A 17723-nucleotide genomic window follows, 5' to 3' on the forward strand; every position below is an offset into this window, starting at 1 on the left:
TTTTTACCTAGACTTTTTTTTGGTCCTGTTTAGCCCACCTAATGTTCTCAATTTCAGCTTAGGGGTGTGACCTGCTAACATTCATTGTCCACCTGTGCTCCAGGCTTCTGCTTAGGGGAAACCATCGAATAAACACAATTGTGTACTTCCTTCACAGCAAAAGAAACATAGAATTAGATTTTAGAATGAATAGAACTGTTCAAACTGAAGTTTGCTCTGAAAAAGGTACCCTTTTTTAAATTTTATTTCTGTACCTCAGTCCTCAGTATTTCCTGCTAAATATTTATACATGAAACTATGTCCAAAGTGAACCATTAAGCCCTGGAGCCTTACCCATTGCAGCTGGAGCAAAGGAAGATGAGGAAGGTGAGGAACAAGAGTGTCGTCATGGCTGCCAAACTTCCCCACAGGATTACGTGGATCTGTCCAGTGCCTAAAAAAACACCTTCTAGCCCCATGGTACTAGCAGGAGCTGGTATCACTTGGGGTTGAAGAAGTTACTCCTTGAAGAAGACTGACATCTGTGCTGCATGCACCTTCTGTTTCTGCAGAAGGAAAGAAAAACACCATCAGAGGTTAAGAGAAATTTTGAGGATAATGAATCTGACAGCTACAAGTCTGGCAGGAGAGATTTTCAAATACAGATCTCATGAGAACCAGTTTCAAGTACAAGCCAGCCAGCCAAAGAGATTTTCAGCTACATTTCTGACAGTAACATAGAACAGATTTGTCAAATATTAACACAAGCTGTTACCTATCTACAATCTCAACGTGAATAAAAGGTAGTACAGCATCTCTGTACTTGGATCTTCAGGAAAAAAGTTTATAAATCTCCTTTGAGGGCCAGGGTAATCTATTTTGTGCTTATATTTGCAAATTTCATTCAAAAGTGAGCTTTTGAAACCAGCTACAACTTCTGCAAAGTTAACAAGCCAAAAGAGCTGCATCAAGCATTCACCTCCTTCTCTCTCAGTCTCTCCTGCCTGCATCTGATTCGAAGCTTAAAGTGCAGTGACAAATAAACTAGGTAAGTCTTTGAAAGGAATACCACAAAAACCTTTCTCACAGCAGATAAGATCCAGTCTTATTTCTGTGTGACATGCTTATTTTCTTAATAGTATGTCTGGACAGTAACAATACTGAACTTTTTTTTTTTTAGCTTCTCCCCACCTGAGTCTGAGAAAACAGCAGAGCAAAGTAAACAGGGTGGTTTTTAAGAACTTGAATAAACACAACTTTTCATACAGCACAGCAGCCCATGGGGAAGGCTCATGGGTAAACCTTACTTGTGACATGCAAGTTTTGGTATACAATATATTCTAAAATCTGTACATACATTTAATGCAATACATGGTTGACATGGCAAAATTAAGAAGAAGTTAATTAATTCTTCATTGCTGAAGGTATCAATCCTTCCATAATTTGGGAACAGGTTATGCAAAGCCTATTTATAGGCTTTCAGCCAGACTTCATTGATAAAAACTGAAATAGACTACAATGGCTAAGAAATGAGCAGATATATTTTGGGAAAGAAAAAGCTGCACAAATATAAGATTGAAAATGTCTAAAGCCACTAATGATTTACTTTAATGCATATATTTTAATTTTTTTACAGGAAATATGTATGTAGATATATTTATTTCTTTGCAGCAGAAGCATCCTTTATAAAAACAAATTCAATTAGGTACTAATATCATACTTGTATACAAAAACATATCACCATTTTGTTATTAAAATCTTACGAGAAAAGAAGATTTATTTCCAGAAAAAGGCTATTCAGATCAAAGTAAACCTGGTAAGTTGGAGGAGATACTTAGTTACACATAACAACTAAGTTAGGTGACTGGGTAGCTTGGGTAGCTCTTACAAATAACATTTCAGTTCCTGCATAAAATGGACTCATTCATTTCAACCATGCAGGATCAGACTTCTGAACACCTTCCAAGAAGAACCTTACTAATTTATCCACAGTGGAAAAAAGCTTTTTAAAAAAACTTTTTCCTTTAGATAATAATGGCATAGGATATAAATTGAAATGGGAAGAAAGAAACAAAATATGGGAAAAGTTGCTGATCCTAAAAAGACCAATTTCAAGGTGTAGTTAAATATTTTTAGTTAGGGCAAGAAACAAGAAAGCCAGACATTGTATAACTTCTCCAAACCCCTGAATACACAGGAAGAAAAGGTGCCACACACCTTGGCAAAGCACAAACATCTTACTGGTAGTCTTGAGCACTGACACCCAAGAGCCCCCACTCTTCAGTGATGGCCACTGCCAAGCAATGTGCCTCTCTGGTTATCTTGGCAGAGCCTGGAAAATTAAACATTTCAAAGCAGTGACAGATTGTGGGAACCCAAGACATCCCTCTGGGCACCCTGGATGGCCAGAGCCGCTGGCAGGGGGCTCTGAGACCCTGGCATGCAGCCAAAGACACACGTGGGGTTTTGATCTTAGCCCGTGGAGCAAATTACCAACTCTGTATGAAGAATTACAAGCCACACACAAAAGTTTAAGTATTGTAGTAGAAGTAGTCACAAAGTGAAAGGAAGGAATTTTGAGTGCTGTACAGGGGGGTTTTAAGCCTTGTACGCAGGGGTCCAAGTTTTGTACATGGGGGTCAGGCAGTTTTAAGATGGAGGGATTTGGGTGTGCCCTGTCCTCTTTCTTTCTCCTTCCTAGCCTCCATGTCTTTGGTGATGTTGGCACTCACAGATTGGTTTAGAGTAGAAAGTCACCATTCAATATAGATAGTAGGCATTGGGGAAAAAGCATAAACATGTAGTACGTAATATATGATAGAAAAGATGGCACCAGCCCCCTGGGAGGGCAGTGTGCCTTTGTCTGAGCTGCTGAACGGGCCACAGCAGTTCAGGAGAAGAATCTTTTAGATAAACAACAATAAACAACCTTGAGACCAGACAACAGAAGACTACTGAGTCTTTCCTTGAAGGCACGGGTTGGAGGAGGGACTTTTCCATCTTTCGGGGTCACCCCAATCCGGGGCGCGAGTGCCCACAACAGATCACTCTGAAAATTGTGTATACAGCAGATGACATAGCTCTGCCTCATCCCTATTTTAAAGCCCAGGTTGGGTTATTTCTATTGTGAGTCACAGTCATAGCTGACTGTGAAATAGAGAGACCTTAAGGGAAACTGAATCAGGTTTAGTCAGGAGAAAACTTGGTGTAATGCCCATGGAGCCCTCTGTGATGTCATGCAAGGGCATTGTGCATTGGTATGGATTCCTGTAAAGGTGATGGACTGTCCTCATCTAGAAAACATTACAAAGCATACTTTGGTGTGCTGGCTGCCTTAACTGGCTCCACAGCCTTGTTAAGATGGTTGAATAGAAAGTACTTCCCTTTTAAACTTTTCTTTTTTTGTGAATTTTCAAAGACATTTTCTGCCCTGCTAAAACTTAAAAAAAATCTTAAAAAATATTTTCATTTCTTTTGTCCAGTCCTTTTGCCTTCAAAACCCCCTAATTTTCTTTTTTTTCCTTTGAAAAAAATGATGAAATGAAAATGGAATGCAAAACCAAAGGAAACTGAACAAAATAGTTTTTCAGCTTTTTTGTTGCCATTTCTTCCTTGGTTTTCCCAAGAAATAAAAAGAATGCAAATAAAAAAAAGAAACTTTTTTTTTTCAAATATTGAAATAAATAAGAAAGAAAGAAAGAAAGAAAGAAAGAAAGAAAGAAAGAAAGAAAGAAAGAAAGAAAGAAAGAAAGAAAAAGAGAATAGGGATTTAAAGTATTTTTCTTAAAACAGAAACAGGTTTTTATTTTCTTTTAGAGCAGACACAGACCTGTCTTGAAAGATATTTAAATTATTTCTACTACTAAGTTCATAATTTTGTATCTACTCTGAAGAAGAATACTATGCTCTCAGAAGACTAAGTAATGTAACTTAAGCTAATACTGTAAGGAAAGTGATTTAAATATATATTCTTTAGGTTCCAGGACTTTTATTTAAAGATAATATTTAAGCCAAGGAAAGCTAAGGATACAGGGGGAGCAGCCCCATGGACAGAGGCTTCAGTACAGAGTCAGGAAGTGTGGGTCTGAGCCAGAGCAAATGGAGCTCAGGCTGAACTTCAAAAGGAGTGAGATCAGAAAGAGTCAGTCAAGGAAGACCTCCAGGAGTGATGTCAGGAGTGTAGCACAAGCCTGATGCTACACATGAGGCATCCCACCAGGCAGATGTCAAAGCAGCAAAGGGAATGACCAAGGCCAGAAGATGTAGTTAACTTACAGGGAACCAGCACGAAATGCTTTGACTATGTGCTGAGAGAAGGAGGTCAGAAAAGGACAGAAAAGCACAGTGGCACTTGAACCAGGGAGGTGACTGCTGCAGACACCTGTGCAAGCAGAACAGAGAAATAACTAGGAACAGACTGATGACAGGTGAAGCTCTGAATGAAGGAAGCTGAGCAGGTAAGATGTGACAAGTGATTCCTCTTAGCTCCTTGAACAGCAGGAATTCAGCGTAAGTGCTAAAGGACCTAGAATCTGTTCAGCACACATGATAACCAGAAGTAAACACAATTATAACATAAAAACATCTCAACCTTCCAGCACCAAAAGGGGACTCAGAAGAAAACTGGTGAGGGTCTTTTTTAAAGGGCATATGGTGGTAGAACAAGGGGGAGTGGCTTTAAACTGAGAGTAGGTTTAGATTAGATCGCAGAAGGAAATTTTTTTAGAGTGAGGGTGGTGAGGCACTAGAACAGGTTGCCCAGAGAAGTTGAGGATGCCCCATCCCTGGAAGTGTAAACACCAACTTGGATGGAGCTCTGAGCAACCGTGGCTAGTGAAAAGTGTCCCTGCCCTGGCAGGTGATTTGGAACTGGATGACCTTTAATGTCCCTTCCAACCCAGGCCATTCTGTGATTCTGTGGTTCTAGATTCACCCTCTGTGAACCCTTATCATGTAGTGACATCAGAGGGCTCACTCCTTCTGTTTAATGTCTCCCAAAAAATCAGGCTGAAATAATATTCACCCAGACTGGGGAATATTCCAGGAGAGCTCTTGGAATGCTTGAAGCTGCACCAGCACCCATCAGCTGTCCCAACCAGCCGTGGCCAGAAACCTGGCAAAGACACAGATTGAAAACACAACTGCCTGAACTCCCTCTGCTTCCACTATGTGAATGTCTGGACATTAAAACCTCAATGCTTAATACCTTGGATTTAGGAGATGCTCCAGAGGCTAGCTTTAAAGAGAAACTTATTTGAAATCATAACGATGGAAAAACAAGCAGCTAATTTTTAAGAGCTTTCTGACAGCTGAAACATTAACTCCTGCTCTTACAATAGAAAGTGATATTGTGCTGCCCTCTGGTGAATCTCTCCGTTAGGGGTCTGGGATCTGTGGCTCTTAAGAAGGTGCTTCAGAGATCGGTGCAAACTCTGCTGCTACAGATGGAGTTCAGTGGTGCCCTTCATCTGCCAGGCTCAAAACAGTCCTACTTCCACCCTTGGAAGTCTGTCAGACTCAAATAGTTCAGCCTTGCAGACAGACACTGCTGAGACAGAGTAGTGGTCAATGGAACTGTTCGGGATTTTTAAAATTATTTTCCTCTGTGAAACCCTTTAAAGATGAAGATTTCTTCCACTGTACCCTTTCCACAGAACTCTGCGCACAAGTTGTTGGGGAAGCTGAACTCTTAAAGAGAACAACAGAGAAAGGCCTGGAACATGAGGGTAAATAACCTGGTTATTTCATCTATGGCAAAATCTAAACAATAGTCTGCATTCACATTTCAAAGTCACTACCAGTTCAGAAAACTAATCTTTACACCATATTGGATAACATTTCTTCTTGTAGGAACTTCGTGCTTTTTAGACATCAATATTTGCCATTATTGAAATCCCTATGATAAACAATGCCTGTAGCCATTCCTCAAAATTGCACTTAAATGCCCAATTATATTTGTGGTTTCAAAATGACAGATATTTTGTTGCATAGTCCACGCTTTTATGGTGAATAATGTGTTATTTTTGCTTGCGGCTGTTGCAGGGATAAAGCAGAGCTGAGGCAGTTCAGCCTGATGTGATGATGAGGAAAATGCAATTTTGGTTCCAAAAAACCTGTATCTGCAGTGAAGCAGATAGACAGGGTGCAACTCTGGGGAGCACATGAAGCATAAATTTTAACTGGTGGGGAAGCTGCTGCAAAAGTTTGGAGTGAGATCTGAACACCTTTGAAGACTAGCATCCAAAAGACCCAGTGCACTTCAGGTCCAGGATCTGGCCAGGATTTTCTGAGCAAACTCCTGCCTGAGCTGATGGTGGCACATGCAAAGGATGTGCTTGTGACAGGCAGATGCCATGCTTTGGTGTCCCAGCAGGAGATGGCAGCATGTCCCTCTCCCACCACCTTCCCCTTGGCTTCTGGGTTTAGAGCAGTTTCATTCACGTCCTGCTGCAAAGAACGCTCGGCCCACGCCTTCCAAAGGGAAAAGAGTGGGAAATGTCAACAGCTTCACCTCTCTGGGTTTCTTAATGAATTATATATGGAGCACAGGCAAGAGATGAAATTGTTCTGACAACTGAGCGACTTTGAATGTGAGAAGCCAAACGCGACAGGACAGGAGAGATTCACGGAGGCTGCGGGATTGCGGCTCCCTGTCTGGGGCTGTCAGGCGGTGTTCAGCTAACGGGGGCACTGCCCAGGTGCTTCATGAGCTCACCCCCGAGCTCTGTTACGGGACTCCCTTGTGAACTGCTCTGTCTCCTACTGCTCTCTTTGCTCTGCCACCCCTCTGGCTCCCAGTGCTCTCAGTTATCCACTGTTGAACTGCAAAACAGATCAGGGAGATGATCCCTGACCTCCATCCCACAGCAGGCCTCGCAAGAAGCAGGGAGAGTGGGAAAGAAGGGTGGAATTTTTATCTGAGATTTTTATTACTCTGGTAGCAATCCCCCAGAGAGCTGTATTAAACCAGAAAATGGGGAAGTGCAAAATATGTGGACCCACAAACTGAGACAGGAATCGAGAAGTATGAAGCAATGTCTTGTCGACATCCAGCTGCAAATGCTGTCATTCAACCACAAAACCAGACCAGAAACCTGGGCTGCAACAAACAGGCAACAGCAGAAATTGTCCTGCACGAGTGACTAACACCTCTTAATGCAAGAGCCTTTCATCTTCTGTTCCTCCAAATCCTGAAAATACACTTTCTCTATGAAGATAGCATCCTACAGGAGATCAGAGGGTTTACCTTACTCCCAATCCAGAAAATTCCCTCTGCAACTTCAGACCCAGCTCAGGCACCAGCAGGCAGAGTATATCTCCAAGGGCCCAAAGACTGAGCACACCCCTTGTATGTGACACCCTCAGTGCCACCCTAATGAAAACATCTGTAGGCAGGCAATCCACAACTCCTGTACCCACAGCAGCTCACACCAAACTACACACCTCATTTAGAGAAAGGGGAGGACATGGCAGATGCACTTTGCTCAATCCATAACCATTTCCATGGCAGGACAGTTCTCTGCATGTAAATACCATGGTGCTGGCAGGAAAATGCCATTTGTGCTCCTGAAACAGCCCTTAAGTGTAGCACTATGCTGACCTGTCCTAAAATGAAATCAAAGCACCCTTCCTTCACCCAAACAACCCTCCTTTAAACCTCTTGATTTTAAATTGAATGTGTTTTCTGACCTTTTCCACTATGTGGCCTAACCAGGCTTTAACTGCAGAGTAGCTGGAGGCAGCTCCTGAGTGTCTCCTTTCTGTAACTTGCCACAGTTGGTGGATTCCTGACAGCATAACCCAATAAGGCATTACACACATATTTTGTGACATCATCAGGGCTGCATTTGTTCTCGTGTGGGCAAAATACTTGGGTCAAACTCTTCACGGTATCTCCTACTGCAAGTCCTGCTTTGGAGCCTGTCTGCAGAAGCTGGTGGGAGTTGTGCTTTAATGAACATTCAGCTTGGGTCCATTGCAGTAAATGAAGCATGTTGGAGATAATTGTCTTGTACAGCCCCAAACCCACAATCTCACACTCTCTTATTCTCCACAGAATGGGTGTTTTATTATCTTCCAGGAGTGCTCCCTGACCAGAGCTAACTCCTGAGTGGTGCATGGGACTGGTTTTGGGAAAGAGCCTTTTGACTGCAGCCAAAATTCTGCTTCAGGCTGTTCTAACTTGGTAAAACCTCATCTTTTGTGTTTCAGGCTGGACTTCTGGTTACAGTGGGTCCTTTGGACCTTAATCCCTCTGTACTAGAGATCCTTCTCTTCTCTCAGTACTTCTCCACACAGGACATGTCCAACTCTCTCTCCACTCTCCTCTTTCTCTCTCAGTTGCCAGTCCTGCTTGCTGCCTGAGGCAACTACCTCTGCTACAGGTGACAAAGACTAATTAAGATATCAAAATAGGAATAAGTGAGCATGAGAACCTAATAAAATAAATACAAAGATGTCAAAATTTTATCAAAAAGAGACATTTCAGATAATTCTCAGACATTGCCACATTAAAACAGATGCTACTATGGAACAGCCTGAATACACCAATGTGATCCTTGCTTTACATTGGTATTAAGTGAATAAGAGCAATTGCAGTTAAATGCTTCTGAGACAGTAGGTAACAGGATTGCTGTTTGGACTGAGGGGCTGCCTGCAGAACATTTCCTAACACCACAGTGTTACTGGTGTCAAGATTGTGAAGTTTCTTCACAGGCACTTAAAAAACATTGTAAAACATATTTGTAATTGGTCAAATTGCTGTTTCTGCATCTGGCTTCTTTTGGCTTCCAGCTGTCTAAATGTAGATCCAGTTCTGAACTACACAAACCTTAAGACCAAGATCACCTTTCTCGTGCAGTACCTAGTGCATTTTGTTTTAAGGATTCCTATGCACTAAATCAGGATAAATATTTTCCTACAACAGGTTAAAGCTCTTCTGTTGTGCAGTTGTGTTTTGAGCCGCTTGGCTTGGCAGCATCCTTTTATGAGAACAGTTCAAGACAGACACATCTTATTCCAAGCTGTGAAGACCAGATGTGCACATAATTAAGGCCTGGTCCTGAAAGCCTGATGCTGGAAAGAATTACTGACACGGGCTGAGCTGCTCTTGCAGGCTGTCAGATGAGCCTTGCAGAGACTGTGCATGCCATAAGCCTTCAAAATAGTTCATGATTCTGCTTTGCAAAGCAGCAGAATAATGAGGTTCTGATCTAATGTAGCTGCACCTACTTCTTCAGAAATCATGGCTGGTTTATCAAAGGATGTGTGTGCTCTATAATGCAAAACCAGATCTAAGACAAAACTGAACAGTCCCAAACCACTGGTCACTTTTAACGCCTTCTAAGCCTTAACATTTTCTGGAGAGAAACCAAGTCTCCATGAACCCATCTATCTGTGGCACTGCAGAAAAATTAAAAGCCTCTTGCAGCAGTAAAGGCTGATCTATGCCACAATCTGCATTCATACTCCAAGCAACTCATTCATGCCTTGTCAGACCACGTCACCTCAAGGTTAATGTATTCAAAGGCGACCTGACTTCTCCTGCCACTCTTTCCTTTCTATTCCTACTAGAATTCTAGTAAGTGCACACAAGCCTGTGGTGCAGGCAGCCTCTCCTCAGAAAGAAAGAAATTTGGGAAAGTGGAAAGAGACAGGAAAGTCGTATGAACAATTAAGCATGTGAATTCAAGGGCTCGCTTCAAGACAGTGGAATAGTTTTTTTAAATGATGGAGGATTTCAGAAAATAAGAGACGTCACTAGCATGGTTTCATAGCAGGCTGTAGAACTAAATTTTCAAAGGAAGGTGAGCATAATTGCATGTGAATGTGATTATGCCCCTGTGAAACACAGTCTGCATCCCAGGGTTAATACACATGCATAATTATGCACCTAACCTGTCACAGAGCTATCACATTTATTTCCCACATTCACAAGGTCTTTCTGTGTATAAACCATACACTCACAAATCTCTGCCAAACGCAGCTTCCATTATAAATCAGGCCCTGAGCAAAGAGGTTTGTAACAAACCTTAAAGCTCACAAATTCATTCCACAGTGGCTAATAAGCCTCCCCCCATTCCACTACCAGCAGTACAAACCTCCCCAAGCACAAACAGGGAGAAGGGGAGTGCTGAGGCCACAGCTCTCAAATGCAGAGCACTTGGCCAGCTGCTGAGGAAGAAACCCATAATGAAGCCTCTGTGCAACAGCTCCTAGGAACAGCACCACATATTTTCCCCAGGCTTTAGCAGCCAAATAATGACTGTCTCGAATGCGACAGCAGAAAAGCTTTATCTGCTGAGTGACCATGCCAAAGATTACAGCTTAATTGTAGCATTATTGTGTTCTTTCCCACACCCCCACAATATCCCATATTGCTTTCTGGCTGCAGTGAGGCAATTAGACCATGATTACTGCATACTTTGGAGCATATAGAAATGAAAGCTGTCATTGTGTTTTCCAGCTCTGACACAACTACTCCTGATAGCTTTGCTTTTCCTGGAACTAGATGCTCTTTCATATTAAACAAGGCCTGTTTATAATTTCACTTTGCTGTTTATGTAATTCTACCATGCCAAATCCCCTTTCAGTTTTTTGCAGTGCAACCACATTACAAGCAACCCTTTTGCCATCTCAGGTAATAATAATGGAAACTGAGAAATTCCCCCTAGCTTGGGAAGTAGGCACACACAGAGTTTGTCTCAGCCATCTGACCTAAAAGACCCCTAAAATGTCATGACAATTGTACTTGTTCTCAAACTGGTGTTTGAATCAGGCCCATGAAACAATACAACAAATAGATGGTACTTTTCCAGACGCTACTTCCAATTTCCAAAGGACCCCAACTGTATAAGATTACCAAAGATTGCAAAATATGCAGCAGCAAAACACAATGCTTTGATTGTCCCCAATGAAATACTGCTATTTTTTTTCCCTAAAAAAAAAGAAAAAAAAAAAAGAGAGAGACTCCTACTTAGAATGAAATTCCACTTCTGCACATTTACATTTCTAAAACCAGGCTTTGGTTTACTCAGATGCTTTCTGCAGGGTCCCACCTGTGAGATCTTACCTCTGTTCCCATCACAGGAGAAGACTAAATGACTTCTACTAACACTAAACTTTCAGATTGCTCAAATTTTATTATTTATAGGGAGAATAACTCTACCTAAAATGAGAAATTAAAAAAAGTCTTGTATCCAACTGTCGGGACATTACAGCCTTTTAATGTGCCTTGAGTGAGATGCACCCCCAAAATGAAGCACATGAAGATCATCTCAATTGTTTTAAAAATTAATCAAAATAATTTCAAATCTAAACAGTTCAGATTACTGAGTGCCAATGCTACCAAAAAATCTAGGGATATAAATGTCTGGAAGACAGGAGTGTTCCAGGGAAGTTAAGTGATGGTCCTTGGAGGTAGAATACAAATTAAATCAGAAGGGCGTGTTATATTTAAGATTAAGTAACCTTGAAACAAAAGGAATTAGTGAGAATTGAGCTGTGTGATATCCCACAGCAAGAGAGGCAGCTGTGATTGAACCTGGTGACAAATCCATTTGAAGAAAACAGAGCTCACCTTACGATGTGCTTTGTAGAGTTGTAGAGTTATTTCAAGGCCAAATTTCATTTCACTTTAATTGATCCAATAAAATAATTTTTAACTGTTTATCATTTGTATCTCATTAGGAATGTCAGCTTTTCTTCAGCATTTGGTGCACATATGCAGAGCCTTCTTCATTGCTGGAGATGGTCCCTGTCTTGAAGAGTTTACTTTTTGTCAAGATAAGACCAACACAGCACATGAGAGAATCCCTGTCTAAATAACTTCACTTTCATGAAAAAACGTCCAAGACAAAGAAGGATTTGGTGGGTTTTGAAGAGTTCTTGCAACTTATCCAGACACCTGGTGTCCCCATTCAGTGCTGCCTCTCCGTGATCTTTGTTTTCTCTGAGGTGGAACACAACCATGTGTTCCCTGAGGGAAGGTGCCACCTTAATTCAATCTTGTAAAAATAATCTAAGCTGTATGCTCTGCTTGGTCAGTAAAGACTCACTTCTTCCTGTGGAGAGAGGGGTACCTTCAAAGTTAGCTGTGAAGGTCATTCCTCATCTCTGACAGACCAGTGACCTTTCAGACACCTAGAATTAGGAGAGGAGATATCTATAAATCATGGACAAAACCAGAGAAGCTTCATGTGTGCTGACCCACTGGGAAGAGCCTCAGAAGCACTCCTCTGAGCTGACCTCCTTGGCTGACCCATCAGACCAAACAATGAGGATGATTAAACCTTTGGGCAGCAGGAGCAGCCCTGACAGACCACACCTTTACACAGCCTCACTCTGTGGCACGTTTTCATTGCAATTTCTCCCCAAGACCAGCATAATGACATCGTTCTGCCCTTTCAGTTGGAGGCAGAACTGGTGTAAATGAAAACATCACTTGCTTTTGACAGTCCAGAATACCCTGTGGATTCACCTCCCCACTGAGCCACAGGCAGTGTCCTGCTTGGCACCTGCAGCAGCATGGAGCAGGGAGGCAAAATAAACCCAACTCTGTCCTGCCCCCCACACCAACATTGTGACACACGGCACATTTTATCCACCTTCTCTCCTGCTCTGGAGAGGGAAATATTAAAACCCTGGGCTTGACCCCAACAGACCTAGGCAGCAGAAACTAATCATGAGTCCTGCAGGAGTGATCTATGAGCTGGGTACCACCCCCCTCAACACACCCAGACCTCTCACTGCTTCATCCTGACACACAGCAAATGCAATTATGAGATCTAATCAACTGCAACTAATGTAATTCTGAAAGTCTTCACAGCTAACGAAAACCAGGTCTTTCCCTTCTCAATTTAATTGAGATGTTTGGTTCACACACCGTGGAAAAGAAACTCTCCATAAAGCTTTGTATGAATATTGCATTTACATATCCAGCCTGTCACAGTATTTGGCTCTTTTTCCTGACTGCTGGATATTACATGGTAGGACATTATCTGTGAAGGGAAAGGGACTTCAGAAAATAAATACTTTCTCACGTTGTTTCAAGGGAAATCTCCAGTCTGAATGTCATCTACTAACTACCACTTTGTAGCTTGAACTTGGCATAAAAAAACATTTCCTTAACATGAATAAATCATGATCCCTAGTAAAAATACCCTCCTCCTGCATTAAAGCAAGAATCACAAGACAGAATTTGGCCTGTAGCTTGTAAACTCAAATTTGTTGAATAACAAATTACTAAAGAAAATCCCTTTTTCCCCCTTCCTCCAGTGTGTTGTTGCCTGTTGGCATCGGTTTTTCTGCAGTTTAAGCATCACTATTGCTTCGAGACTTCCCCTGCCTCTTTGCTTTCCTGTGCCATCATCAGCATCACTTTCACAGGAGGCTCTACAATATGGGCAGCACTGCAGAGAGAAAGATAAATACATCATGCCTCCTGCAAAAAGTTCTGCTACTGCCTTGAGTTACAAGCTGCCAAAGCATGGTGACAGAGAAGCAGTGGCTGGTGGGCAGGATAAGCAGAGCGTCGCATCACTTCATGCAATCAATAACCAGCTGGGCCTTGCTTCTTCCAAGTTTCTCTGCCATGCTGACCCAAATCATTACTTTTCCCCCACAGAATGTAGTCTTGTTAAGGTTTTGAAAGAGAAGACTAAGACTGAGATTTGATGAAAGCCTGTCAGGATACAGGATAACTGCTCTCCAGAGACAGGAGCGACAGTCAAGACAGAGCAGGTAAGAACAGTCTTTCACCAGTGATGTATGAGGGAAGAGCAGATAACAAGCTCAAAACCTTTGTACAACTGATCACAGTAAGCATGTGTCATTCCCCCAGCAGCTGAGAAGTCTTCCAGCTGTGCAGGTGTGACCACAGCAGGCACTGGAGGCCTGTGCCCACATCCACACGCATGCTCACCGCAAAAGCAGGTCCTGCCTCTGCTTCTGCATGGCCAGGAATCCTCCACATCGGTAATCCTGCCTCCTCTTGGCACCTTCACCCACCCTCTGCAGCCCATCAAACCTTGTTCCTCCTTCCACAACTGCCCCCTTCTCCTTTCCAAAGGGCACACCACAGTGCCACAGCTCCACAAGCTGCCATCAGCTCTGTGCCCACCTGGAGGCTCGGTGCTTCTAGCAGAGAGCACAGCCACCCTGACTATCCACTGAGTATCTCCCACCCTGGGCAGCCTGTTTGGTTTATCACTTCTCCTTTGGATTATTTTTCTGTAATAATCTACTGATCAAACACCCACACAAACTCTTTTTAAAACTACCAGTACTGATAACAACATATATTGATTACTTTGGTGATGGCCTGTTAGTATCAGGATGCCCAAGTGGTGAAGAAAGGGCATGTCAGAAATACAAGTAGCAGATGCCAAGAAATATATGAAAACATTCTCTCAGAGAGAGAATGGAATGATAGGAATTAGGCAGTAGAAGAGCTCACGTAAAATGTGTTAAATAGCCTTAAGCACTACACCTGACACAAACACACACAATAATGAGTAGCCAGCTGAAGAACATATACAGCTACAACACACCACATCCCACCCAGGAATTTCAACAACTACTTATTTTATACAATCTGTCATTACACCACTGTTACAACACCCTCTTCAGGTTCCATTTTCCTGAACCAAGGAATCTGGATTTCATCTGCTTTATTCTTTGAGAAATGTGCCATGCTGAGGCCTCTTGTATTACCTCCTAAACATGGTTCATTTTAAAGGATAACCTAATGCTATATGGTGAAAAAAGCTTTTTCATCCCTTTTCATCACTTTGGGACATGGTTTTATTGCAAAGCAATCCAATTCTGCAGAAGGAAACAGTTTTCAAAGAAACCATTTGTAAGTCAAGAGAGTGACCATTAGTTATTGAAAGCTGAAACATTTACAGGTTGATTTGATGGCAGTGACAGTAAATTAATTTTTCCTTTTGTTGAAAATCTTTCTTGACTGTAATGAACACCTGGCAAACTGCCTGACGAACAAAGGTCATCTAGCTCTGCATTTACTTAGATTCAGTATCAAATTTATGTGCTACTTTTAGAAAAAACAACCTTTTAGAGAGTCCTTTCTGAATTTTCAGCTCACTTGAAACACACGATTGCAGACGTTAGTTTGGGGCAGCTGCTAAACGACATGCTTTGCTATGTGTTTCCATGAGTTATTCAACCAGCAGAAGAATTGCAAGTCTTAGTTCATCTGGAAGAAAGCAAAAACAACAGAAAGACTCATCACGCTACCCCAGTTTCACAAGTATAAAAATAGCAGAAGGTGCTAACAGATATTATGTGGGTAAGAATGAGAACTAGATTGGCGTTGGGAGAATTTATTCTTAGAAAAGCCCTCCTTTTGGAATTGTTACAGGCATGCACTGACCCAAATAGATCATGGCTCCTATCATTCTCTAGTGCATGTGAACAGATAAAATGCTGACATGCACCAAAAAGGTTTGGGGCAAAAAAAACCTAAGCACAATCTGCACGGAAACTGCCAAAAAAAGGAAAAGCACAGCAGCTGCTACACAACTGCTAATAGGCAAAGACAGCACTGCTGGCAAACGCAGGTGAAGCGAAGAAAAGGAAAAGGCAAAATGATGTTGGGAAATGATGTTGGCCCAAAGAGATGGAGAAAACAAGCCAGTCACCATAGGGTACCTACTGCTGTCTCAGAAGGACAGGCATTTCAGCCATTTCAGGATGCACAATTTATTCCACTGGGCTGTTGCTGCCCAGTGATCAAGCCTCAGGGTCACTGATGTCCCTCTGGTGCAGATTTCTGACTTGGCTTGATTGCCCAGTGGCCGTTTTGTGGCTATGCAGATAAGGCAGGACTACTGGGAGACCACAAATCAAACCCCCAGTGCGTCTCACCAGCTGAGTTACAGAGCACAGCACAGCAGTAACACGGGCAGAACTACAGTTTTCTCTCCTTCCTTCCTCAGCCCTTCCATAGTTTTTTTTATTTTCTCCCAACCAAGTCCCAGGCAGCTCTGCAGGCTCAGTGAGGTGTCACGCTTGTGACAGGATGCGTGGGAGGCAGCCGCCCATCGTGAGCTGCGTGAGATGCCCAAGCGTTGTCTGTGTGTGAACAGCGCGTCTGAGCCTCCTGGCTTTCCAGGGGTACCAGGCAATGGAGCCTCACAAAAGATGCAGGATGCAGCCCAGGGGGCCATTTAGTTGCCTAAACACTGGCAGCTAGAACTGCCTGAGCTGCCTAAAGGCATCCAGGATGTCTGGATGTTCATGCAGATGTGTCCACAGAGATGAACTGATGCCTCAAGTTTTAGCTTTTATAGTTTTCACATTCTGTACTGCTTTAGGGTGTAGTTCTGAGCTTCATATTAGGGGATGGTAAGCTCTCTTCACAGACTCGCTAGACAAAACAATTCCTTCTCCAGCTGGGGACCAAGGACAAATGATCCAAGTTTCAGGCCCAAGAGCATAAACAATGGTGCACTGAAGAGAGAAAAACAAGAAGGATGGGACTTCATAAACTAAAGCTATAACTGGACAATTAAAGCTATAACTGTGAGACCCTGTGACCTGTTGTCCATTTTTGTGACCATTTTGGGTTCATCTTGGGTGTAGCCCTGGCTGGGCTCCTGTACTGCCCAAGGTGGATCCATTGAGGCCTCCTAATAAATACTACTTTATTCTTTAGCTCCATCTAGCCTCTGTTCTAGGTCAGCCTTCACAAGGCATCAGAACAACTTGATGCACGAACTGCAGGAGATGTGTGTCCTTCTGGAGTGGCAGATGGAGGTCAAAGGGCCTCCATCAGTTTATGGCATTTCAACCGCCATTCACTGCCCTCTCTTTAGGCAGATGAAACCTGCACCTAGATGAGGTCAGCAGACATGGCACAGGACCCATTCTCACACTTCTCCAAAACACACTTCTTCAGCTATTAAGAAACTACAAAAAATGTACCAGGGCACCTCGAATGGCACCAGCTGCTTCTGCATGAGCAGCTGAAGGACACTCTGATTGCCACTTGCTATAATAGGGCCTGAAGGTGCCTTGCCCTGCAAATAGTTAGATACTTGCCTGAATTTAGGAGTTTTCAGTTGCACTTGAATCTCACACAGTAATGCTATGCTTTACTATTGCACAGGCACAAACATCTTCCTCTAAAATAATTTCCTACACAAAGCTGAATGCACTTAGCACTTAAATCCTTCTCAGAAAGCCGTAAGGATTTATTCAGGGATGAAACATTTTAGTCTAATATCAGAAAAAACACTTTTCTCCAAATAAAACAATGCCAGAGCATCACACTCCTTCCAGCTGGCAGGACACAAAATTAATGTCCAGACTTTCAGAAATGTTCACTATTACAGACCCTGTAATGTTTAATTATCTTATGGTGCTTAGGACTTTGGGTAGAAAAGAAAAGAAGCAAATAAAACAACACAAATCTAGTCATCACATGAATATTTAAGACCCCTCTGTTGGAGCATCAATGTGTGGGCTCATACCAACATTGTGTTTAATGTCCCTATGCAGCTACTGAACACATGTATAAACATAAAATTAGCAAACAACTATCAAAAGACCTCTATTCAGGCAAAAAAACCAAAAACGCACAACTCTCGTTTCCTCGTTATGAACATTTTAAAACAAAGTGTTCTTTTTTTTTTGTGTAATTTTTCCCCATTAAAATTTTATGTTACTGCAAAGAGATAGAAGGCAGGGAACTTCTGGCCCAATTTTGTTCCCAATTGCTCCTG

The 17723-nt window shown here is 42.4% G+C and overlaps 1 protein-coding gene across 9 annotated transcripts in view; it reads right to left on the bottom strand.

The window, feature by feature from the left end:
• Positions 1-17723, bottom strand: part of PAG1 (phosphoprotein membrane anchor with glycosphingolipid microdomains 1) — a 114168-nt gene that overhangs the window by 22251 nt on the left and 74194 nt on the right. For 3 of the 9 annotated variants that reach the window (XM_038127728.1, XM_038127736.1, XM_038127733.1), the window contains 2 exons: positions 2197-2311; positions 334-545 (listed from right to left, as the gene is read on the bottom strand). In XM_038127728.1, the coding sequence (XP_037983656.1) occupies positions 334-458 (125 nt within the window). In that variant the 5' untranslated portion in view covers positions 459-545; positions 2197-2311. Of the gene's footprint in view, positions 1-333; positions 546-2196; positions 2312-15048; positions 15194-17723 lie in introns of all 9 variants that reach the window. The other 6 variants (XM_038127729.1, XM_038127735.1, XM_038127732.1 and 3 more) reach the window with 2 other exon arrangements.

Source organism: Motacilla alba, chromosome 2, assembly GCF_015832195.1.
Source record: "Motacilla alba alba isolate MOTALB_02 chromosome 2, Motacilla_alba_V1.0_pri, whole genome shotgun sequence".
NCBI lineage: Eukaryota > Metazoa > Chordata > Aves > Passeriformes > Motacillidae > Motacilla > Motacilla alba.